General features: G+C 68.4%; 1 protein-coding gene across 1 annotated transcript; it reads right to left on the reverse strand.

The window, feature by feature from the left end:
• Positions 1–588: 588 nt before the first annotated feature.
• EHD2 (EH domain containing 2) lies at positions 589–24,416 on the reverse strand. The gene is made up of 5 exons (XM_044989075.1): positions 23,453–24,416; positions 17,324–17,421; positions 8,116–8,528; positions 3,154–3,318; positions 589–1,536 (listed from the first exon to the last, which is right to left on the reverse strand). Exons 1-5 carry the CDS (start codon positions 23,848–23,850, stop codon positions 1,000–1,002), a joined length of 1,611 nt encoding a protein of 536 aa, XP_044845010.1. The 5' UTR covers positions 23,851–24,416; the 3' UTR covers positions 589–999.
• Positions 24,417–25,030: the final 614 nt, after the last annotated feature.

Consider the following 25,030-nt stretch of genomic DNA (forward strand, 5'->3'; position numbering starts at 1 on the left):
TCCCGGAGCAGTTAAGCCTGGCACGGGGGGGGGGGGGGGGAATGGGGGTCACCGGAGCCGTTGAGCCGGGGACGGGCGGGGGGGGGGGTAATCGGGGTCTCCCGGAGCAGTTCAGCCTGGCACGGGGCGGGGGGGGGGGAATCGGGGTGTCCCGGAGCAGTTCAGCCGGGCACGGGGCGGGGGGGGGGCGGCACGTGGTGTCTCCCGGAGCAGTTCAGCCTGGCACGGGGCGGGGGGGGGGAATCGGGGTCTCCCGGAGCAGTTCAGCCTGGCACGGGGCGGGGGGGGGGGAAACGGGGTCACCCGGAGCAGTAAAGCCAGGCACGGGGCGGGGGGGGGAATCGGGGTCTCCCGGAGCAGTTCAGCCTGGCACGGGGCGGGGGGGGGGGGAAACGGGTCTCCGGAGCAGTTCAGCCTGGCACGGGGCGGGGGGGGAATCGGGGTCTCCCGGAGCAGTTCAGCCTGGCACGGGGCGGGAGGGGGGAATCGGGGTCTCCCGGAGCAGTTCAGCCTGGCACGGGGCGGGGGGGGGGGAAGGGGTGTCTCCCGGAGCTGGTCAGCCTGGCACGGGGCGGGGGGGGGAATCGGGGTCTCCCGGAGCAGTTCAGCCTGGCACGGGGCAGGGGGGGGGGGAATCGGGGTCTCCCGGAGCAGTTCAGCCTGGCACGGGGCAGGGGGGCGGGAGCTGGGGTCTCCCGGAGCAGTTCAGCCTGGCACGGGGCAGGGGGGCGGGAGCTGGGGTCTCCCGGAGCAGTTCAGCCTGGCACGGGGCGGGGGGGGGGGAATCGGGGTCTCCCGGAGCAGTTCAGCCTGGCACGGGGCCGGGGGGGGCGGAATCGGGGTCTCCCGGAGCAGTTCAGCCTGGCACGGGGCGGGGGGGGGGGGAATCGGGGTCTCCCGGAGCAGTTCAGCCTGGCACGGGGCGGGGGGGGGGGGAATCGGGGTCTCCCGGAGCAGTTCAGCCTGGCACGGGGCGGGGGGGCGGGAGCCGGGGCCCCTTTACTCGGCCGAGCCCTTCTGCCTCCGCTTGGAGGGGGGCACCAGGTGGCGGGGCAGGTCGGCGGGCAGGCCGTGCCCCTCCAGCTTGACCTCGATGAGGTGGCTGGCCAGGGCGAACTCCTCGGCGTCCAGCATCCCGTCCCGGTCCACGTCGCTCAGCTTCCAGATCTTGCCCAGCACCGAGTTGGGCAGCTTGGTGGCCACCATCCAGCTCTTGGCCTTGGTGCCGCTCAGCTTCCCGTCCAGGGGCGCCAGGTTGTAGAAGATCTCGTCGTACTTGGGCTTGTCCTTGGTCACCACCCAGTCCTCGTCGTCCGCCCCCTCGTAGGCGCCGTCGGCCAGGCCCTCCACGAAGGGGCCGCTGTGGGTGACGTCGAAGGCCCCGCCCTGCACCGCGCCCTCGGGCGTCTCCAGCTCCTCCTGGCGCAGCAGGGGCATGAGCCGGGCGATGTCGCCCGTCAGCATCTCGTCCAGCCCGTCCAGCAGCCGCGGCTTCAGCGCGTGGAACTTGGTGAAGTCGCGAACCAGCAGCAGCTCCTGCGGGGAGGGGGCGGTCAGCAGGGGGGGAGCGCGGCCCTGTCCGGTCACCCCCCCAATCCCCACGGCCCAGTCCGGCCTGGCCCCCTCCCCCCCACGGCCCAGCCTAGCCTGCCCCCCTCCCCCCCACGGCCCAGTCCGGCCTGCCCCCCTCCCCCCCACGGCCCAGTCTGGCCGGGCACTGTCCCTCCCCCCTCGGCCCAGTCCGGTCACCCCCCCTCAATCCCCACGGCCCAGTCCGGCCTGGCCCCCTCCCCCCCACGGCCCAGTCTGGCCTGCCCCCCTCCCCCCCACGGCCCAGTCTGGCCGGGCACTGTCCCTCCCCCCTCGGCCCAGTCCGGTCACCCCCCCTCAATCCCCACGGCCCAGTCCGGCCTGGCCCCCTCCCCCCCACGGCCCAGTCCAGCCTGCCCCCCTCCTCCCCACGGCCCAGTATAGCCCAGGCCCTTCCCCACCCCGGCCCAGTCCAGCCTGCCCCCCTCCCCCCCACGACCCAGTCCGGTCACCCCCCCAATCCCCATGGCCCAGCCTAGCCTGCCCCCCTCCCCCCCATGGCCCAGTCCAGCCTGCGCCCCCTCCCCACGGCCCAGTCTGGTCAACCCCCCCCATCCCCACAGCCCAGTCCGGCCAGGCCCCCTCCCTGCCATGGCCCAGTCTGGTCGCCCCCCGCATCCCCACGGCCCAGTATAGCCCAGGCCGCTACCCCCCTCATGGCCCAGTCCAACCTGGCCCCCTCCCTCCCCACGGCCCAGTATAGCCTGCCCCCCCTCCCCCCCACGGCCCAGTCTGGTTGCCCCCCCCCAATCCCCACAGCCCAGTATAGCCTGGTCCCCTCCCCACAGCCCAGTCCGGCCGGGCCCCTCCCCATGGCCCAGTATAGCCTGGCCCCCCTACCCCCCACGGCCCAGTCTGGTTGCCCCCCCTCATCCCCACAGCCCAGTATAGCCTGGCCCCCCTCCCCGCCACGGCCCAGTATAGCCCAGGCCTCTCCCCCATCCCCACGGCCCAGTCCGACCGGGCCCCCTCCCCCCCACGGCCCAGTCTGGCCGGGCACTGTCCCTCCCCCCCTCGGCCCAGTCCGGTCACCCCCCCAAATCCCCACGGCCCAGTCCGGCCTGGCTCCCCTCCCCCCCACGGCCCAGTCTGGTTGCCCCCCCCATCCCCACAGCCCAGTATAGCCTGGCCCCCCTCCCCGCCATGGCCCAGTATAGCCCAGGCCTCTCCCCCCTCCCGAGAGCCCAGTCCGGCCGGGCCCCTCCCCACGGCCCAGTATAGCCTGCCCCCCTCCCCCCCACGGCCCAGTCTGGTCGCCCCCCGCATCCCCACGGCCCAGTATAGCCCAGGCCGCTACCCCCCTCATGGCCCACTCCAACCTGGCCCCCTCCCTCCCCACGGCCCAGTATAGCCTGCCCCCCCTCCCTCCCCCGGCCCAGTATAGCCTGCCCCCCTCCCCCCCACGGCCCAGTCTGGTTGCCCCCCCCATCCCCACCGCCCAGTATAGCCTGGCCCCCTCCCCCCCACGGCCCAGTCCGGCCTGTCCCTGCCCCCCCCCCCGCCTAGCTTGGCCCAGCCCCCCCCAGCTCCTCGCCCAGCCCCGTGGCGGGGGCCCCGGCTCACCTGCATCTTGCCGCAGTCGGGGAAGTCGCCGGGCGAGATGTGATGCTCCAGCTGGATCTTGGCGAAGATGACGGGCAGCTTGGCGATCAGGTGCTTCTTCTTGTTGTCCTTCCCGAACACCGAGGGCATCTCCTTCTTCAGGTGGCTGATGATGTGGGCGTGGACCTGGGGGGGCCAGGGGGCGTCAGCCAGGGACTGGGGGGTGGGGACCCCCCCCCCCGGTGCCAACCACAGCTCCCACCCCTGGCTTTGCTGGCAGAGCTGTCAATTATCCAGCCCCCTCCCCCCCCAGCCCAGCTCGGACCCCCTGCGGCACCGGTGGGCCTGGCCAGCTCCCGTCAGCAGCTCTTCCTGCCCCCCCGCCCCCCGCCTGGCACTGACCCAGAGCTTCGCTCCCTCGGCTTCCGCAGGAAGGATCCGTCTGGGGCAGCTGGGCAGAGCCTCCAGTCCCCACCCTCACCCCGGGACGGGCCCCCCAGCCCCAGGCTAATCCCGCCTGGCTCCCAGCAGGGCCCGGGAGCCCGGACTCCTGGGTTCTATCTCCGGCTCAGGGGGGTGTAGTGGTTAGAGCAGGGGGGGCTGGGAGCCCGGACTCCTGGGTTCTATCCCCGGCTTGGGGGGGCCGGTGTAGTGGGTAGAGCGGGGGGGCTGGGAGCCAGGACTCCTGGGTTCTCTCCCCAGCTCAGGGAGGGGGGGTGTAGTGGGTAGAGCGGGGGGGCTGGGAGCCAGGACTCCTGGGTTCTCTCCCCAGCTCAGGGAGGGGGGGTGTAGTGGGTAGAGCAGGGGGGGCTGGGAGCCAGGACTCCTGGGTTCTATCCCCGGCTCTGGGAGGGGGGGTGTAGTGGGTAGAGCGGGGCGGGGGGCTGGGAGCCAGGACTCCTGGGTTCTCTCCCCGGCTCTGGGAGGGGGGTCTAGAATAATTAGGGGGGCTGAGGAGCTGATTTAGAAGGAAAGATTTAACAACCCAAATCCAGCTAAAATACACTGGGGGGGGGACTATGGGCCATGGCTGCAGCCCCCTGTGGGGAGTTTAGCCCATGAGCTCTTGGGGGCTGGGGCTCTGCCCCCCACCTGGCCCTGCCCTGCCTGGCTGCCCCCAGCCGCGCGCCAGCCCTGAGACGTCCGGGAATTTGCTGCCCCACGTCCCCCGGTGGAGAAGAGGAAAGTCTGCGCCCCAAAGCCTTGGGTGAGGACGGGCACCCCGGGTCCCGCCTGCAGACGGCAGCTGAACCCATGTGATTCAGTGGTTAGGCGCACGGGGCTGGGGTGCAGGACTCCTGGGTTCTCGTCCTGCCTCGGTTCCTGTGGAGTTAAGCTGTGAGCACCTGGCACAACGGGGGGCCGGGTCTCGGGCCGGGTGTGGGCAGCGCCCGGCGCAACAGGGCCCCAACTCACTGTGACCGTAAGAAAGCGCCTCCGTGCCTCAGTTTCCCCTCTGCACTAAGGCTCGGGGCCAGACACCAGCGCCAGGGGGGCACGGGGCAGATGAACGTCCCCACTCGACGGCGACGCCGGCCGGGGGCCGAGGGGCGGGCGTGCAGCCTCCGTGACCAGGCGGCTGTTGGCAGCCGGCGGTGGAAAGTGCTCGGCGGCTGGTCCATGGACGTTCTGTTCCCTGGCTCCGGCCGTGGCCGGGAGGAAATGGCCACTCGGGAGCCCGGGCCGCTCAAAGGGCCCCGGGGAGCCGCGCAGCAGGTGGCAGGAAAAGATAAGGCGGCGCGGGAGGGAAAGAGGCCGCGAAAGCCAAGCGGGCGCTTCCTCTCGGGCCAATGGCGGAGCCTCATTAAACCTCCCCCGCGTCACTGGGGGCTCGGGAGAGGAACCTGCCTTACTGGAGGGGCCGCGCCCGGGGGGGGAGGGGGCGCTTTCCAAAAGCCTGTTAGACTAGGGACCGGGGGGCTGGCTGGTTCGGGGGGGGGTATGGGACCCGGGGCCTTTCCCCTCTCCAGGGCACCGGCCCCATCCAGCCGTGGGGCTGGGGCCTTTCCCCATTTCTCAGGCTGGGGGGCCCTGCTACTCGGGAGGGGGTCCCCGTTTCTCAGGCTGGGGGGCCCTGTTACTCGGGAGGGGGGTCCCCGTTTCTCAGGCTGGGGGGCCCTGTTACTCGGGAGGGGGTCCCCGTTTCTCAGGCTGGGGGGCCCTGCTACTCGGGAGGGGGTCCCCATTTCTCAGGCTGGGGGGCCCTGCTACTCGGGAGGGGGTCCCCGTTTCTCAGGCTGGGGGGCCCTGTTACTCGGGAGGGGGTCCCCGTTTCTCAGGCTGGGGGGCTGGATCACAGCTGCGGAAGGCTCTGCCGCATGGGAAACCCCTAACGAGGAAACCAGGCGCAGGATGCGGGTGGGGGGGGCTCACAAACCCTGTAACGCCCCCCCCCAGGCAGGGCCATTGTTCAGGGCAGGACAGCCAAGTTCGGGGGGTTCGTGTCTGGAGCCATCTGCTGCCTAAGAGTCACAACCCTGAAATGATATGGGGGTGGGGGTAGGAGACTCCCCCCAAACTCGGGGTGCAGAGCCCCAAGGGGCAGAGAATGTGAGACCGCACCCCGCAGCCAAGGGGTCTCTAATCACTAGCCCTCCCCTCCCTGGGATAGAACCCAGGAGTCCTGGGTCCCAGCCCTGCTCTAACCACCAGACCCCACTCCCCAGGCCAGGCCAGGCCAGGCCAAGGAGAGAACCCAGGAGTCCTGGTGGCTAGGATGATAACCAGGTCCTTTTGCCATCTGAGTGGCCAGGGGCTCCCTGCCCCCTCAGTCCCCCTGTCTCTCTTGGTGCCCCCCACTCACCCTGCTAGAACTCCCCTCCCTCCCCCCTCGGTCCCCCCACCTGCCTAGGTCCCCCTGTCCCCCTCAATGCCCTGCACCCAGGACCCCAGGACCCCCCTTCCACACCTAGATCCTCATCCCCCTCAGTGCCCCCCAGAACCCCCCTTCCACGCCCCTCGTCCCCAGCCTCCTCAGTGCCCCCCAGAACCCCCTTCCACGCCCCTCGGTCCCCCGCCCGCCTAGGTCCCCAGCCCCCTCAGTGCCCCCCAGAACCCCCCTTCCACGCCCCTCGGTCCCCAGCCCCCTCAGTGCTCCCCAGAACCCCCCTTCCACGCCCCTCGTCCCTAGCCCCCTCAGTGCCCCCCAGAACCCCCCTTCCACACCCCTCGGTCCCCAGCCCCCTCAGTGCCCCCAGAATCCCCCATCCACACCCCACGGTCCCCCGCCCCCTCAGTGCCCCCAGAACCCCCTTCCACGCCCCTCGGTCCCCGGCCCCCTCAGTGCCCCCCAGAATCCCCCTTCCACACCCCTCGGTCCCCAGCCCCCTCAGTGCCCCCCAGAACCCCCTTCCACGCCCCTCGGTCCCCCTGCCCGCCTAGGTCCCCAGCCCCCTCAGTGCCCCCCAGAACCCCCCTTCCACACCTAGATCCTCATCCCCCTCAGTGCTCCCCAGAACCCCCTTCCACGCCCCTCGGTCCCCGTCCCCCTCAGAGCACCCCAGAACCCCCCTTCCACGCCCCTCGGTCCCCGTCCCCCTCAGAGCACCCCAGAACCCCCCTTCCACACCCCTCGGTCCCCCGGCCCCCTCAGTGCCCCCCAGAGCCCCCTTCCACACCCCTTGGTCCCCCGGCCCCCTCCGTGCCCCCCAGAACCCCCTTCCACGCCCCTCGGTCCCCGTCCCCCTCAGAGCACCCCAGAGCCCCCTTCCACACCCCACGGTCCCCCGTCCCCCTCAATGCCCCCCCGAACCCCCCTTCCACACCCCTCGGTCCCCGTCCCCCTCAGTGCCCCCCAGAACCCCCTTCCACGCCCCTCGGTCCCCGTCCCCCTCAGTGCCCCCCAGAGCCCCCTTCCACACCCCTCGGTCCCCCTGCCCACCTAGATCCCCGGCCCCCTCAATGCCCCCCAGAACCCCAGAACCCCCCTTCCACACCTAGATCCTCATCCCCCTCATTGCTCCCCAGAACCCCCTTCCACACCCCTCGGTCCCCTGCCCCCTCAGTGCCCCCCAGAACCCCCCTTCCACGCCCCTCGGTCCCCTGCCCCCTCAGTGCTCCCCAGAACCCCCCTTCCACGCCCCTCGGTCCCCAGCCCCCTCCGGGCTCCCCAGAACCCCCCTTCCACACCCCTCGGTCCCCCGGCCCCCTCCGTGCCCCCCAGAACCCCCTTCCACACCCCTCGGTCCCCTGGCCCCCTCAGTGCCCCCCAGAACCCCCCTTCCACGCCCCTCGGTCCCCCTGCCCGCCTAGGTCCCCCGCCCCCTCAGTGCCCCCCAGAACCCCCCTTCCACGCCCCTCGGTCCCCCGCCCCTTCAGTGCCCCCCAGAACCCCCCTTCCACGCCCCTCGGTCCCCAGCCCCCTCAGTGCCCCCCAGAACCCCCCTTCCACGCCCCTCGGTCCCCCGGCCCCCTCCGTGCCCCCCAGAGCCCCCTTCCACACCTAGATCCTCATCCCCCTCAGTGCCCCCCAGAACCCCCCTTCCACGCCCCTCGGTCCCCCGCCCCTCTCAGTGCCCCCCAGAACCCCCCTTCCACGCCCCTCGGTCCCCCTGCCCACCTAGGTCCCCCGCCCCTTCAGTGCCCCCCAGAACCCCCCTTCCCCGCCCCTCGGTCCCCAGCCCCTTCAGTGGCCCCCAGAACCCCCCTTCCACGCCCCTAGGTCCCCAGCCCCCTCAGTGCCCCCCAGAACCCCCCTTCCACGCCCCTCGGTCCCCCGCCCCTCTCAGTGCCCCCCAGAACCCCCCTTCCACGCCCCTCGGTCCCCCTGCCCGCCTAGGTCCCCCGCCCCTCAGTGCTCCCCAGAACCCCCTTCCACACCCCTCGGTCCCCGTCCCCCTCAGTGCCCCCCAGAGCCCCCTTCCACACCCCTCGGTCCCCGTCCCCCTCAGTGCCCCCCAGAACCCCCTTCCACACCCCTCGGTCCCCCGCCCCCTCAGGGCCCCCCATCTCCCCAACCCCCCGCCCCGCGGTGCCCCCGCTCACCCTGACGAGCCGGGCTCTCTTGACCAGGTCGTTGAGCTTGCGGAGGGCCGAGTTGCGGGGCAGGTTCTGGATGTCCTGGAACAAGTCCTGCTCCTCCAGCTCGAAGAGCCGCCGGTTGTCGGAGACGAGCAGCGGCTCGGCCCAGAAGGAGCCAATGTAGACACGCAGCACCTCGGGGGTGTTGAACACCTTCCCCAGGGACCACATGAGGGCCCCATAGACCCGCATCAGCTGCTGCGTCTCCACCATGTCGGCCTTGTTCAGGACCACCCGGATCTTGTCCTCGTTGCCCTTCAGGGCTCGGATGGCCTCCGAGAACTCGTCCGAGATCTCCAGCTTGTGGGCGTCGAAGAGCAGGATGATGCGATCCACGCGCTCCGCGAACCACTGCAGCACGGCCGGGAAGTCGTAGCCTGCGGGGCGAGGCCGGGCGGGGAGAGGCCGTCAGGGCAGGGCCTGCCCTGTGCCCCACGCCCGCCCCGGCCCCCTGCCCCCGTGCCTCGTGCCCACCCTGCTCCCCACTCCCCAGGCCTGTGCCCCACGCCCGCCCCGGCCCCCTGCCCCCGTGCCTCGTGCCCACCCTGCTCCCCACTCCCCAGACCCTGTGCCCCACACCCACCCTGGCCCCTGCCCGCCCTGGCCCCCTGCTCCCGTGCCTCGTGCCCACCCTGCTCCCCACTCCCCAGACCCTGTGCCCCACACCCACCCTGGCCCCTGCCCCCGTGCCTCGTGCCCACCCTGCTCCCCACTCCCCAGACCCTGTGCCCCACGCCCGCCCGTGCCCCTGCCCCTGTGCCTCATGCCCACCCTGCTCCCCACTCCCCAGACCCTGTGCCCCACACCCACCCTGGCCCCACGCCCGCCCTGGCCCCCTGCCCCCGTGCCTCGTGCCCACCCTGCTCCCCACTCCCCAGACCCTGTGCCCCACGCCCGCCCTGGCCCCCTGCTCCCGTGCCTCGTGCCCACCCTGCTCCCCACTCCCCAGACCCTGTGCCCCACGCCCGCCCTGGCCCCCTGCTCCCGTGCCTCGTGCCCACCCTGCTCCCCACTTCCCAGACCCTGTGCCCCACGCCCGCCCTGGCCCCCTGCCCCTGTGCCTCGTGCCCACCCTGCTCCCCACTCCCCAGGCCTGTGCCCCACGCCCGCCCAGCCAGGGCATGGGGCGCTCCCTGCAGAGGGCACCGGGTGCCTGTGGACCTGGCTGCCAGGTGTGGGGTCCCTATGCAGCAAGTTTCTGCCCTGACCCCTTCTGCTGGCGCTGGGGCCGAGGCCAGAGGAACAGCTCGTGGGTTGAGGAAGGGACAGGGGCCTCTGCCTCCCCCCAACACAGGGGCGGCTCCAGACCCCGGCCCGCCAAGCGCGTGCTTGGGGCGTCATGCCGCGGGGGGCGCTCTGCCGGTCGCCGGTCCCGCGGCTCCGGTGGTCGTCCCGCAGGCGTCCCTGCGGAGGGTCCGATGGTCGCGCGGCTCCGGTGGCGCATGCGCAGGCACGTCTGCGGGAGGTCCGGTGGAGCCGCGGGACCGGCGACCGGCAGAGCGCCCCCCGCAGCGTGTCACCGTGCTTGGGGCGGCGAAATGGCTAGAGCCGCCCCTGCCCCAACAGACCCCCTCCCCCACCCTCTGCTCCTCCCCCGGCGTACCCCCACCCTGCCCCAACAGACCCCCTCCCCCACCCTCTGCTGCTCCCCCAGCGTACCCCCACCCTGCCCCAACAGACCCCCTCCCCCACCCTCTGCTGCTCCCCCAGTGTACCCCCACCCTGCCCCAACAGACCCCCTCCCCCACCCTCTGCTGCTCCCCCAGTGTACCCCCACCCTGCCCCAACAGACCCCCTCCCCCACCCTCTGCTCCTCCCCTAGCGTACCCCCACCCTGCCCCAACAGACCCCCTCCCCCACCCTCTGCTCCTCCCCAGCGTACCCCCACCCTGCCCCAACAGACCCCCTCCCCCACCCTCTGCTCCTCCCCCAGTGTACCCCCACCCTGCCCCAACAGACCCCTCCCCACACCCTCTGCTCCTCCCCGAGCGTACCCCCACCCTGCCCCAACAGACCCCCTCCCCCACCCTCTGCTCCCCCCAGCGTACCCCCACCCTGCCCCACCAGACCCCCTCCCCCACCCTCTGCTCCTCCCCCAGCGTACCCCCACCCTGCCCCAACAGACCCCCTCCCCCACCCTCTGCTCCTCCCCCAGCGTACCCCCACCCTGCCCCAACAGACCCCCTCCCCCACCCTCTGCTGCTCCCCCAGCGTACCCCCACCCTGCCCCAACAGACCCCCTCCCCCACCCTCTGCTGCTCCCCCAGCGTACCCCCACCCTGCCCCAACAGACCCCCTCCCCCACCCTCTGCTGCTCCCCCAGTGTACCCCCAACCTGCCCCAACAGACCCCCTCCCCCACCCTCTGCTCCTCCCCCGGCGTACCCCCACCCTGCCCCAACAGACCCCCTCCCCCACCCTCTGCTGCTCCCCCGGCGTACCCCCACCCTGCCCCAACAGACCCCCTCCCCCACCCTCTGCTGCTCCCCCGGTGTACCCCCAACCTGCCCCAACAGACCCCCTCCCCCACCCTCTGCTCCTCCCCCGGTGTACCCCCACCCTGCCCCAACAGTTCCCCTTCCCCACCCTCTGGGTCTCCCCCAGTGGTACCCCCACCCTGCCCCAACAGACCCCCTCCCCCACCCTCTGCTTCTCCCCCAGTGTACCCCCCACCCTGCCCCAACAGACCCCCTCCCCCACCCTCTGCTCCTTCCCCAGTGTACCCCCACCCTGCCCCAACAGACCCCCTCCCCCACCCTCTGCTGCTCCCCCGGCGGACCCCCCACCCTGCCCCAACAGACCCCCTCCCCCACCCTCTGCTGCTCCCCCAGCGTACCCCCACCCTGCCCCCATCACTCTCCACTGCCTCCCACTGAGATCAGGGCCCCCTCGCCGCCCAGACCCCAGCCAAGATCGGGCCCCTGTACTGGGGGGGGAGCTCAGGGGCTGAGAGAAGAGACGTCTCATTACATCCCCCCAGCAGCCCTAACAGCCTCGCTGAGGAGCGATCCCCCCCCCTTGGCAGCCCAGGCAGCAAGTGTCTCCAGCGCACCAAAAAAGGAAGCCGTGAGGCTGAGCAGAGGAAAGTCTGAGCCAGCCGGGGCCCTGCTGTGAATCAAACCCAGCTGGACCGGACGGGGCTGTAACCCCCCCGCCCCCCCCCGGCTTCTCTCCGCTCCCCGGGAGTCCTGGGAAAGGTTGGGTTGGCCTGGCCTGGCCTCCCGTGCCGGGGGAATCAGCGTAACCAGGGCCCAGAGCTCCCCTGCCCCTGCCCGGGCGAGGGGCTCTGCCCTGCCGCCGCCCCTCCCCTGGCCTCGCTGGGGGGCAGGGGGCAGGAGCCGGCCCCGTTGGCTGCAGTGATGGGGGGAGAATCGGGTCCCGCGAACTCCTCCGGCCCCTGCTGTTTACACAAGCAGGGAGGGAGCCGGCGAGTTTCCAGGCCTGGCGCCCGGCCCTCCCTGGAAAATGGAGCCGATCCCGAGGCCGGGGGCTCCCGGTGACGGATGCCGCTGAGCTGGGGTGGGGAAGGGCAGGCTGGGCCCGGAGCCCGTCCGGCTGGAGAGCCGAGGCTGAGCTGGGGATTTGGGGGATTCTCTAGAGAGGGAGGGGGCTCTGAGGGGCAGGAACAGCAGCTGGCCCAGCCCGTGTGCCCCCCCGAGAGCCGCGCTGGCCTTTCCCCCAGGCCAGCTTGGCTCTCACGGTGCCCTGCACCTACTGTCCCGAGCGCCAGGGTTTGCCGTCGCTCGCGGGCCCGGAGCAGCGGTGGGTTATGGGGCACTGTCTGAACAGGCCCCGCACCCCACCCCAGAGGTGGCTGCAGCTCAGGCCTGGCCGGGACGCCGGCCCGGGGAGCAGGGCCGTAAATCAGCCCTGTGGGAAACAGCCTGAGCGCCGGCCGGTGCCAGCTCCTCTGCGCTCCGCCCCATTCGGCTCAGGCCCCGGGCAGCCCACCTGGGTGTTGCTGCGTCTCGGCGACGGGGTTCACCGGGGACGGGGCTCTGGGCTTCCACTGCCTCAGGGGATCTCCTCCTTCCCCCCGAAAAACAGCACCCAGGAACTGCCGCTAGCTCCCTGCCACTGCGGGGGCTAGTGGTTAGAGCGGGGAGGGGCAGCTGGGAGCCAGGACTCCTGGGTTCTCTCCCCGGCTCTGGGAGGGGAGTGGGGTCTAGTGGCTAGAGTGGGGGGAGGGAAGCTAGGACTCCTGCTTTCAGACAGTGATTCGCTGAATGGCCTTCAGCAAGTCCCTGCTCCTCTCTCTGTGCCTCAGTTTCCCCAGTTGTGAAGCAGGGAGAGAACCACACTGACTGGCCTCACGAGGGTCGACTTGGCCATAGGTTTTCACTAGCAATGCTCCCGGTGCCCCCCCTCAAAGCAGGTTGTGCTGTTCCCATTCACATGCGCTGTCGCCCGCCTCCCCCATGATCACCCCCCAGGACATACGCCCTGCCCCCGCCACGCTCCCCGGCCCCGCTGGCAGGACGGGCACGGGGGGGGTTCTCATTGCTATGGGGCTGAGCTGGTCCTGGCCACGGAAACCTCCCTGCCCCGGCTGATCACCCGCTTTATTTTAACAGCTTCTTCCTCCGTCTGTCCCAGCCCTGCTGGGGGATTTCAGATCCGGCCCTGCTGGCCTGAACAGAACTGCCTGGCTGGGCATTCCCTGGGTTCAGTCCCATGGCCGGCTGCAGCGCCTGCTCGGGGGGACGCACAGCTGCACAAGCGACCCTACAATAACAGACCAGTGCAGCAGTGCAGGAGTAACACTGCAGCCTGCATGCGGGAGGGAGATCGGTTTTGTTTGGGACGCAGAGCTGGGCCTGGTCTGAGGGTTGGTTGCACCACGGGAGAGCTGTGAGCAGCCGAGGGCGCCCTGAGCTCAGCAGGGTGTTTACCGAGCCGCCACGCGCCAGGGTTGGGCTGGATTCCCTGCATAGCTCAGGGCGCGGAGCTCCCTCCAGCTCCAAAGGGGGCCAGGTGGGCCGCTGGGCAAGGGAGCCCCATGGCAGCTGGGGGAACCCCTCCTGGAATGCAGCCCCCGCCCCACATGGGCCAGCGATGAATTCAGAGGGGAGGAATCCCAACGAGGAATTCGGACACGTCAGTGGGAAAGCACGGCCCCCCCCCACTACATTCCTCCAGCCAGGGCACATCCAGGCCGGGGACCCCCCCCCGGCACATTCCGGCAGGGGCCAGGGGTCACCGGGAGGGCAGGTGCTCAGTGCCCCTGAAATCAGGCTGCCGGCAGCCCCACGGGGCTTTGATAAACTGCCGTGTTAAGGATTCCTGCTCCCTGCCACTGAGATGCAGCTGCCTCTGGGGTGCAGGGATCCCACACCCCGCACTGAAATGTAGCCACCTCTGTGACGGGCCCTGGCAGCTGTTTATACAGAGAGTCCCTCAGCCAGGAGTGAAATGCAGCCACCTCGGGGGTGGAATGCAGCAGCTGCTAAACATCAGCATTGCACTATGGTTTAGAATAATCATCAAAGCATGATCTTATGGTCCAAAACCAGGACTGGGAGCCAGGACTCCTGGGTTCTCTCCCCAGCTCTGGGAGGGGAGTGGGGTCTAGTGGTTAGAGCAGCAGGAGCTGGGAGCCAGGACTCCTGGGTTCTCTCCCTAGCTGCCCTGGGGGAGCCACTGCCCCTCAGTTTCCCTGGGAGCTAATGGCCCCGCACACCTGGTGCGGGTGGAAGCAGGTTATCCAGTGTTGGCTTTCCCAGGAACATAAGAACGGCCGTACCGGGTCAGACCAAAGGTCCATCTAGCCCAGTATCTGTCTGCTGACAGTGGCCAATGCCAGGTGCCCCAGAGGGAGTGAACCTAACAGGCAATGATCAAGTGATCTCTCTCCTGCCGTCCATCTCCACCCTCTGACAGACAGAGGCTGGGGACCCCATTCCTTACCCAGCCTGGCTAATAGCCAGTAATGGACCTAACCTCCACGAATTTATCCAGCTCTCCTCCCCCCCGCGGCTGCTCCCTGCCCCGCAGGGCCAGAGGCCTGGACGTCCCTTTGTTGGCTCCCCTGTGCCTCATGCTCCCTGGCCGGCATCCCGGCGGGGGAACAGCCAGCCCCTGCTCAGCTGACGGGGAGCCAGCCCCGGCTGGGAGGTGAGGCTCCGGGGCCCTGCCGGATCCCGTGGCAGGGTGAGGTCATCGGCCTCCTTCAGTTCGCACGCCCAGCTTCATTGGATACAGGATTCGCCCTCACTTCCGGCCCCGACTGGCGGGCTGGCATTGCTGAATCGTAAAGGGGCCCCCGCGCCCCACCCCAGAGGTGGCTGCAGCTCAGCCCCGGCTGATCCGAGCACCAATCCCTCCCCACACAGCATCACCCCCCAGCTCCCCAAAGGTGGGACCCCGCGGGATCCCTGTTGCTCCACTGATGAGGCTCACTAACGAGCTGGTGCCTTGAGGCGACATTGCACCGGATTCTGGCCCTGGCACTTTTCATTCCCACTCAGGGCCCCCCGTTGTAACGGATTCGGCCGAACGTTTCCTTCCAGGGATGATTTTCTAAGGAGAAGGGCGGAGTGAGGGGCACAGGAACAAGAGAAAGAAAATGTCCATGTTTGTGGGTAACGTTTCCGCACTCCCCTGTGCTGAGCCTGCAACGCCGTGCGGCCGGGACTGGCTCCCGCTCTGTGTCTGGCTGGGGCACAGAGAGACACCCAGAGCTGGACAGCAGGGGCTGCGGGTCGGGAGTGAGGGGCACCGGCAGAGCTTGGGGGGCAGGGGCTGCGGGTCGGGAGTGAGGGGCACCGGCAGAGCTTGGGGGGCAGGGGCTGCGAGTTGGGAGTGAGGGGCACTGGCAGAGCTTGGGGGGCAGGGGCTGCGGGTCGGGAGTGAGGGGCACCGGCAGGGCTGGGGGAGCAGGGGGCTGCGGGTCGGGAGTGAGGGGCCCCGGCAGAGCTTGGGGGGCAGGGGCTGCGGGTCGGGAGTGAGGGGCACCGGCAGGGCTTGGGGGGCAGGGGCTGCGGGTCGGGAGTGAGGGGCACCGGCAGAGCTTGGGGGGCAGGGGCTGCGGGTCGGGAGTGAGGGGCACCGGCAGAGCTTGGGGGGCAGGGGCTGCGGGTCAGGAGTGAGGGTCACCGGCAGAGCTTGGGGGGGCAGGGGCTGCGGGTCGGGAGTGAGGGGCCCCGGCAGGGCTGGGGGCCGGTAGCTGCTAACTCAAAGCCCCGGCTCCAGTCCCTCCTTTGCCATCTGTGTCTGGCGCTCGCCCAGCAGCCCCGGCAGCCCCGGCCCTTTGGAGGCGCTGGGATAAGGCCCCCCCGCCCCCCCCAGCCCTTCCTGTTTGGAAGGAGCCCGGCTGCATTGTCACTATTTCCCGGCGGCCGGAGCCAGGGGCAGGGAGCAGGGGGCTCGGCTGCAGCCCCGCGCCAGGACCACGCCCGGCCGGTCGCAGGGCAGGGCCAAGGGCAGAGCGGAGACCAAGCCTGAGATTTATTTGTCTGGTGGCTTCGGGCCCCCCCAACGCCCTTTGGGAACCCAGGAGTCCTGGCCCCAGGCCCCTCCCCCAGTCAGTGCGGCAACACCCACGTTTGTCCCCCTGGGGCTTGGCCTCTGCCCCTGGGCAGCTTCTCGCCTCCCGCTCCCGGCATCCCCCTACCTGGGGGGGGGGAGCTGGGCCCCACCGACCCGGGAGCCCCCAGCCCGGCCACACCCAGCCCTGGGCTCCGCAGCGGGGGGCAGAGCCCACCCCCAGGCTGGCATCGCACCCGCTGGTGAGCAGCGGGGGCCCCGCTCGGCCCTGGTGCAAGGCACCCGCAAGGCAACGACTTGCTTGCACACACGCCCAGCCCCGCCCTGGGGGCACACACACACACACACACACAGAGCCTGGGACACACACACACACACACACACACACACAGAGCCTAGGACACACACACACCCCCCATAGGTGTGCACACACACACACACACGCCCTGTGGGCACACACACACATGCCCAGCAGGCACACACGCACACACACCCCGCAGACACACACACACACCCTGCAGGCACGCGTGTGCACACACACGCCCCATGGGCATGCACACACACATCCCCCGCAGACACACACACACACACACACACACCCCAGCAGGCACACATGCCCCAGGGGCACACACACCTCCACTAAAATACGGGGACACACACACACACACACACACACTGCGAGTGCCCCCCGAGCTGCGCCCAGACACAGGGCACACGCCCTGCCACGAGGGGCCGCACACACTGACATGCACAAACAGTTTGTTCAAGCAAATTACTACGACGACGGGTGGTTCATCCCGCGACGATGACTCAGGGTGAAAAAATGCCCTTGGCCCAGGCCCGGCCCCTGTAGCAACAGGCCCGACAGCCAAGCGCGAGTTCCCCCGGGCGGGACGGGGAGAGGGCGTTCTGCAGGGGGGGGTCCTGGTGCGGGGGGTGCACGGGGACACACCCAGCCAAAGGGATACACCATGAATCCCAGCCCCCCCCACTGGACCCCACTCCCCTCCCCGAGCTGGGGAGAGAACCCAGGAGTCCTGGCTCCCAGCCCCCCCGCTCTAACCACTAACCCCCAACCCCCACCCCCCACTCCCCTCCCAGAGCTGGTGAGAAAACCCAGGAGTCCTGGCTCCCAGCCCCCCCTGCTCTAACCACTAGCCCCCACTCCCCTCCCCGAGCTGGGGAGAGAACCCAGGAGTCCTGGCTCCCAGCCCCCCCTCCCCTCCCAGAGCTGGGGAGAGAACCCAGGAGTCCTGGCTCCCAGCCCCCCCTGCTCTAACCACTAGCCCCCACTCCCCTCCCAGAGCTGGGGATGGAACCCAGGCGTCCTGGCTCCCAGCCCCCCCTGCTCCAGCCCCCGCTCCCCTCCCAGAGCTGGGGAGAGAACCCAGGAGTCCTGGCTCCCAGCCCCCCCTGCTCTAACCACTAGCCCCCACTCCCCTCCCAGAGCTGGGGATGGAACCCAGGCGTCCTGGCTCCCAGCCCCCCCTGCTCTAACCCACCAGCCCCCCCTCCCCTCCCAGAGCTGGGGGGAGAACCCAGGAGTCCTGCTGGGCTCCGCAGCCCTTCCACCCACCCTGGCGATCAACGTGCCCCTGAACGAAGCCCCACGCGGGGGGAGCCCCTGCCCTTTGCTCCATCCACAGAGCACTGAGCCAGTGCATTCCCCCCCCGCCCCCAGGCCTTACCCCGGGACACACGCTGCTTGGCTCCCGACAGGATCCCCGGGGTGTCGATGAGGCTGATGCTCTCCAGGACTTGGTTGGGCAGCTGGGCACACATGAACCTGGCAGGAGAGGGAGGCAGCGATGAGCAATGGCAGCACGTGAGACAGGAGAGGGGCAGCTCAGCTTAGCAGCTTGGGCTGCGCACGAGAAGCCAGGACGCCAGGGTCCTAGCCTGGCACAGGGAGGGGAGGGGAGTCTAGTGGTTAGAGCTGGGGGGCTGGGAGCCAGGACTCCTGGGTTCTCTCCCCAGCTCTGGGAGGGGAGTGGGTCTAGTGGTTAGAGCAGGGGGCTGGGAGCCAGGACTCCTGAGTTCTCTCCCCAGCTCTGGGAGGGGAGTGGGGTCTAGTGGTTAGAGCAGGGGGTGGCCAGGAGCCAGGACTCCTGGGTTCAATGCGTGACTCTGTCACTGAACTGCTGTGTGACCTGGGGCAAGTCTCTTCCCCGCTGGTACCCGTCTCCCCTCCCTGCCCTTGTCGAGTTAGGGTGGGACTGTCTCACTCTGGGCAGCGGGGGGCCCTGATCCCGGCCGGGGTCTGGGCAGCACCTGGCGCACTCAGAGACGGGCAGGTTTATCTCGCGTGCTGAGAAAGCCGCTGGGAAACACTTACTGTTTACTCAGCCCCCTCTCCTTGCGCAAGGAGCAGATCGGGGGCCGGGCCGGAGCGCACTGCGCTGGGGCCAGTCTCTGCTCCCCAGGGCCCACAGATGAGTTAGAGCAGCCCCGAGGCTGCTGTAATTTACACTAAGGGCCAGGCAGCTCCCAGGATTCAGAGGGTTTAAAGCCACAGGTGCTGGGAGGGGTAACTGGGAATCACAGACCCTCCGCACCTTGGGGAGTCCCTGCCTGTCCCTGACCCTGGGGCCCTGGGGAGCCAGGTCACCCCCCATACAGAACAGCAGCCTTGGGGGAGCCCCAAGCTGGCTGGAGAGGCCGGTGGCCCTGTGCAGCGACACCAGGGCTGGGCATTGGCCCCCCTCCAGTCCCAGGGTGCAGCAGCCACCCCCCGGCCTCACCTGTGCCAGCCTGGGGCCGCCCTTCTTCCACACCTCCCCCCGCCCCCCGCGGGCCCGGTGCCTCGGCTCACGCTGGAAACGCCTTCTCCTTCCCGGGGGCAGCCCGAGGCACCGGGGCACCGGCCACGTGCCAGCGCCTGGACGCGGGCGAAGGGGGGAGCGGCCCCCATGGCAGCCCGGGGCACCGGCCACATGCCAGCGCCTGGACGCAGGCGAAGGGGGGAGGCCCCCGTGGCACCGGCCACGTGCCAGCGCCTGGACGCGGGCAAAGGGGGGAGCGACCCCCATGGCAGCCCGGGGCACCGGCCACGTGCCAGCGCCTGGACGCAGGCGAAGGGGGGAGGCCCCCGTGGCACCGGCCACGTGCCAGCGCCTGGACGCGGGCGAAGGGGGGAGCGACCCCCATGGCAGCCCGGGGCACCGGCCACGTGCCAGCGCCTGGACCTGGGCGAAGGGGGGAGCGGCCCCCGTGGCAGCCTGGGGCACCGGCCACGTGCCAGCGCCTGGACGCGGGCGAAGGGGGGAGCGGCCCCCGTGGCAGCCTGGGGCACCGGCCACGTGCCAGCGCCTGGATGCGGGCGAAGGGGGGAGGCCCCCGTGGCACCGGCCACGTGCCAGCGCCTGGACGCAGGCGAAGGGGGGAGGCCCCCGTGGCACCGGCCACGTGCCAGCGCCTGGACGCGGGCGAAGGGGGGAGGCCCCCGTGGCACCGGCCACGTGCCAGCGCCTGGACCTGGGTGAAGGGGGGAGCGGCCCCCATGGCAGCCCGGGGCACCGGCCACATGCCAGCGCCTGGATGCGGGCGAAGGGGGGAGGCCCCCGTGGCAGCAGGAATGAAGGCTGGAGCAAGCCGCAGGCTTGGGGAGAGGAGAGCGAGCCAGGGCTGGTGCAGAGACGGGGGGCGCTGCCCCACGCTCCCTGGCCTGAGCAGGGGGGCGGGGATGGGGGGGGCATCGGCGGGAAGCCGGGCCATGCACACGAGTGGGGGGCTCAGGGGAGGAGCCCGTGTTTACAAACTCCTCCCCGCTGCAGGAAGTCTGCTAAAAATAGCCCTGCCCGGGGCCCAGCTGAGCCGGGCGTGGGAGGGGGCTCCCAGCTCGGCCGTGGCTCATTCGCTACAGGCCAGATGGGCTCCGGGGTCTGCTCCAAGCCGGGGGCTGACGGGAGCCGTTGCACTGACCTCAGTGGGCTTGGGGTTGGGCTCCAGGGCCCATTGCCCTGGGAAAGCCGCCACAGTCCATGAAAAGAACCCAGGCGTCCTGGCCTGTTTGTCTAGAAGGGAGAGTGTTTCCAGAGTCAGAATTCATTTTATTTTACCGAGATCGGGGCCCCGTCGGGCCGGACGCCACCCAGACCCCAGCCGAGATCGGGGCCCCATGGGGCCGGGCGCCGCCCAGGCCCCGGCCAAGATCAGGCCCCGTCGGGCCGGGCACCGCCCAGACCCCGACCGAGATAGGGGCCCCGTCGTGCCGGGCGCCGGCCAGACCCCGGCCGAGATCGGGGCCCCATTGAGCTGGGTGCTGCACAGACACAGAGTGAGAGCCAGTCCCCCATAGATGTATTATCCCTATGTTACTGACAGGGGAAACTGAGGCACAATGCGATTTCCAGGGAGTCTGTGACAAGAGCCAGATACTGAACCCCCACCTCCTGGGTCCCAGCCTTTCCTTGAGGCCCCCCTCCCTCCGTCTTCCCCATTTGCACCCCTCAGCTCAGCCCCGGGGGGCTCCCGCCAGCCGTCCCCGGGGGCTCCTGCCAGCCGTCTCGTGAGCAGGGCCTGGCCGCCGTGGCTCCCTGCCGCCAGCGCATCTGGAGCCGTGACGCCTTCTCTCCAGGCAGGCCGGGCGGGGAGGGGACTGGGCCACAGGCCCTGCATTCCTGAGAGCCTGGCTCAGCCCCAGCCCCCAGCCTGCCCCCCCGCACCGCGGAGCGGGGCTGGGTGGGAGCAGGTGCCTCTGCACTGCATGAGACCCCCACCCCCGACACGGCCAGGCTGGACGCACAGCAGGGGGGGCTGCTGCTGTTTAAACCTCCCTCCCCCAGCCGCAGCCCCCCAGCCCCAGCCCCCTCCCCTGTCAAACCCGACAGGCCAGGGCCAGGCTTCTCCCCAGGGGCTGGCCAGGGCCAGGCCGGGCTGAACAGCTGTTTGCAATGGGCTCTGGTGGAGCAGGGCTGGGGCGGAAAGCCAAGGCAGGGCAGGGCTGTGCCAGATGGGGCAAGGGATCTCCACTTTGCGGAGAAGGAGCGGGGTCTAGTGGTTAGAGCTGGGGGGGGGGTCTGGGAGCCAGGACGCCTGGGTCCGATCCCTGGCTCTCTGAAGGTGTGGGGTGTCAGTGTCTGGTGCAGGGGGGGTCTGGGAGCCAGGACGCCTGGGTCCGATCCCTGGCTCTGTGAAGGTGTGGGGTGTCTGAGTGGCTGGTGCAGGGGGGGTCTGGGAGCCGGGACGCCTGGGTCCGATCCCTGGCTGTGTAGGATGTAAGGCTCGACGAGGAGAAACGACATGTGCAGGGTTATGCAGAGTCAGGGAAAGAGCTCAGGAGTCCTGACAACAAGCACACGCTGCCTTGCTATCATCCTGAGCTGCTGCGTGCGGCCGCTGAAGTGCTGCTGTGTTCCACCCCAGAGGCAGCTGCACTTTGGTGTGTGTTGGGGGAGCAGTCCCATGCAATACTCTGAGACTCCTGAAAGGCTCGGTGGGAGAGGGTTACAAAGCAGGGCCAGTGGCTTAGCCACAAATTTAATCACTGACCCCCCCAGGCCGGCTCCCTCAACATCAGGGCAGGAACTGGCTCCCAGGCGCACGCGCTCGCTCTCTCTGTCTGTGTGTGGCTAAGAGAGGAGGGCTTAGATCTGAAACCTCCTCTTCCCCCCCACCTAGTGCCGTGTACCCCCCACTGGGTTACACACACACACACATGCAGGGATGCATGCACGCACATACTGGATTGCACACACACAAATACACACATGCATGCAAGGATGCATGCACACACACTGACCCGCACACACGCACGCCGGGTTGCACACAGATGCGCACACACAGAGGAATGCATGCACACACACACACGCACACACACACACACACACACACACACACACACACACACACACACACACACACACACACACACGCCCCACCCAGCCTTTCCGAAACACGCTTGAACAAAACCTGGCAGGGGAATTTGCCTGACACCGTGCGGCCTGGGCCCCGAGCTCGGCTCTCGCTCAGAGACTGGAGTTTGCCCTGCAGACCCCGGGCATGAAGCAGGACTCCCCGGGCCGGGGCTCTGCATGGTCCCTCCTGTCCTTGTAATCTACGATGCAGTGACCAGCCCGGGGGGGGGGGTCTGTTCCCATCTGTCGTCCCCCCATCTCGGAACAGTGTCGTCGCCCAAGGAAGGGCAGGAGCCCAACTGCAAGAGACATTTACTATCCAACTGCAGCGAGCGGAGGGGACCGTCCTGTCCCATGGGGGCAGGGGGGACAGACTGGAGAGGCCGATCCCACCCCGGGGGGGATAGACTGGAGGGGCCGATCCCACCCCGGGGGGGATAGACTGGAGGGGCCGATCCCACCCCGGGGGGGGGCGATAGACTGGGAGAGGCCGATCCCACCCCGGGGGGGATAGACTGGAGGGGCCGATCCCACCCCGGGGGGGGGGGGGGGGATAGACTGGAGAGGCCGATCCCACCCCGGGGGGGGATAGACTGGAGAGGCCGATCCCACCCCGGGGGGGACAGACTGGAGAGGCCGATCCCTCCCGGGGGGGGATAGACTGGAGAGGCCGATCCCACCCCGGGGGAGGGGAATAGACCGGAGGGGACACACCGCCCTCTCCCCCCAGGATGCCCAGCACAGAGGGGGCCCAGGGCAGAGCCCAGGGTGGAGAGAGGCTGTAGAAATGAACCACGGCTCCGCCCTGGGGTGAGGCTGGATAGATCGGGGCTGGGAGAGGAGAGGAGAGGAGCTGGGGGTGGAAGGGGCTAGAGAAGGGGAATGAGCTCCCCCTGCTTGTCCCAAGGGCAAGGGGACGCCCATTGACGCTGAATGGCAGCTGTTTACGCCAATGAAAGGAAATGCAGCCGGGCATTGGCCAGCGGAACTCCCTGCTACAAGCTCCGAGGCCAAGCGCTTGGGGATAGTGAGAACGGTTAAAGACACACTGGGGGGTTTGGTTTAAGAAGGGATACAAGTCCCCAAGCTTCAGGGCATGAGCCCCCTTCCAAGTCTTGGGGATCAGGGGAAAGATTATCCCATAGTTCTCTGGGCTAGACGGACCCGCTGGCCATTCCTATGTCACATCCCTTTGCTTAAGCACAAGTGAGGGGAGCTGGGAATGGGCCCATCAGACCAGGCCTCCTGCCTGCAAGAGAGCGGGTCAAGCCAGACACCCCCGAGGACTGTGAGGTACCGGCTGTGGCATCTCACCCCATGGGGGGAATTCCTGACCCCTCCATGGGGCTGATCTGCTCACGCCCTGGAGCATGCTGATTAAACAGCTACAGGACCCAAGCTGGGTCAGCCCGGGCTGGCTCGGGTGTGGGCTGAAGACGAGGAAGAGGAGGCTCTTGTACATGGCAAGGAAAGGCCGTGGCACAGGGTCCCTGGGGGAAGGCTCTGGACAACTAGCGGCCCTCTGTTGTGCCACAGTGAGTTAGCGGTGGCCAGGGAGCATTGTGGGAAGGCACTGGAGGACTAGCAGTCCTTGACGGGCAGTGCTAGCCTGGGCCGAGTTAGCGGTGGCCGGGGAGCATTGTGGGAAGGCACTGGAGGACCAGCAGTCCTTGACGGGCAGTGCTAGCCTAGGCCGAGTTAGTGGTGGCCGGGGAGCATTGTGGGAAGGCATTGGAGGACCAGCAGCCCTCAATCGTTGTGTGGCAGGCTAGCCTGGGCCGAGTTAAGTGGCTGTGGAGGGAAGCTCACTCAAGGGCTGCCCAGTAGGCCCGGTTGTTCCGGCCACCACACGAGCGACAGGGTTTTGCACGCGTGCGGACGGGGTTGAGTTCACGGGGACGTTGGCCACTGCTGGCCGGCCCTTCGGGAGCAGGAGCCAGCGAGCGGGGGGCCAGCACTCACCGGTTGAGGAAGGTGTTCCCGAAGGGGTTGAGCTTGCGGAAGGGTTTCTTGGGGTCAACAATGAGGGCGTTGCCCGGGATGATCCCCTCGGTCTCGCCGTGCATGACCGCAATGAAGGAGTCGGTGGTGGGCTCGGGCCCGATGCGGCTGCCCGGGATGTCCTGCTCCAGCAAGTACCGGATGAAGGTGGTCTTCCCTGTGGAGTACTGCCCCACCACCAGCACCATGGGCTTGTTGTCAAAGTCGGCGTCCTCCAGGGCCGGCGAGTGGAAGTCATGGAAGCGGTAGAACTCCTCCACGGGCAGCAGCTTCTTCTTGTAAAGGTTCTTTAGCCCCTCGGTGACCGTGTGGATCACCTCAGGGGTCTTCTTCTCGTTCTTCCTCATCCAGCTGAACATCTTCCCCTAGTCCTGCCGTACACACCCGGGGAGAAACAGGGCAACGGGAACTCCTTGGGAGATCGATAGATCCTAATCAATAGATCCTGCCGAGATCAATAGCTCTGAATTGATAGCTCTTTCTGAGATCAATAGATCTGTGAGTCAATAGTTCAACCGATCCGATAGAGAGAGCAATGAATCCAAGCTGAAAGCCCCGTCGAAAACCAGGAAGAGCCACAGTCTTTTGGAGATCAGCAGATGTGAAGTTGATAGATCTTTAAATTGCTAGATCTCTGGGAGATCAGTCAGTCCAAATGGAAAGCTCTTGGAGACGGAAGACCGACAGATCTGAAACCAATAGACCTCTTGGGAATCAGCAGATCTCTGATCAGTAGATCCAAATGGATAGATCTTTTTTTGTGGGGAGACGGGTGGATCTCTTGGGTGATCTCCAGACCTGGATTTGGTAATCAGATGACATTTAAAGGCACGGCGTTGCGTATGCTGCTTGATTTATAGAAACCCAAGCAGAATCACTCCTAAAGCAGGATCATAGGCTTGGCACGCGGCGGGGGGGGGGGTGTTCTTCTTCTGACGCCGTTTGGGAAGGAACTTGTGCTCCCCTTTCCTCCCTTAAAAAAATAAAATAAAATAAAATAAAAAAAAGTTATGCAGCCCGGAGAAAGCCAGCACCAGGAGCTAGCGGCACAATCTCAGCAGGGATCAGAGCTGCTAATGGCGCTTTGCAGAGAAAAATTCCTTCTCTGGCCCATGCAATTTTTTTTTTAAAGGAGGAAAAAATCTTTCAGTGAACTTGCAGAAGATCCTGCAGAACATCTGAGGAGGGGCTGGGAGGCGGGCTAGGGGAACGGAGTTGCCAGATGACACAAGGCAGACAGCGGAATATATTAACATAAATTATCAGGGGGGTTGTGGGGGGAACTTGAGAACGAATATTGTGTGTGGAGGGGGGAGGCCTATGAACAGCTTTGTACCGAAGGCAGGAATGTGGGCTGGACAGGCAGCCTGTGGTGCCACCAAGCGGGGGACTGAAGCATGTGCTGTCAGAGGGAAAAGGAGGAACCAGAGGCAGCCTTTGCAGTCACCCTTTGCAGGGGATGCTCAGGAAAGTTCATCTGAATTCACAGCAGGGGACCAGTTACCACCCGCTCCCAGAACATGCCTGTGCAGAATTCAA

Source organism: Mauremys mutica, chromosome 15 (assembly GCF_020497125.1).
Source record: "Mauremys mutica isolate MM-2020 ecotype Southern chromosome 15, ASM2049712v1, whole genome shotgun sequence".
NCBI lineage: Eukaryota > Metazoa > Chordata > Testudines > Geoemydidae > Mauremys > Mauremys mutica.

Bases quoted from the DNA above. Each gene is read 5' to 3' on its own strand.
- EHD2 (XM_044989075.1), bottom strand. From the start codon at position 23,850: ATGTTCAGCTGGATGAGGAAGAACGAGAAGAAGACCCCTGAGGTGATC. The intron at 17,422-23,452 runs GTGAGTGCTGGC...CTCTCCTGCCAG, and splicing joins GGGAACACCTTCCTCAACCG to GTTCATGTGTGCCCAGCTGC. The intron at 3,319-8,115 runs GTGAGCGGGGGC...TGGCCCCCCCAG, and splicing joins AGAGAGCCCGGCTCGTCAGG to GTCCACGCCCACATCATCAG.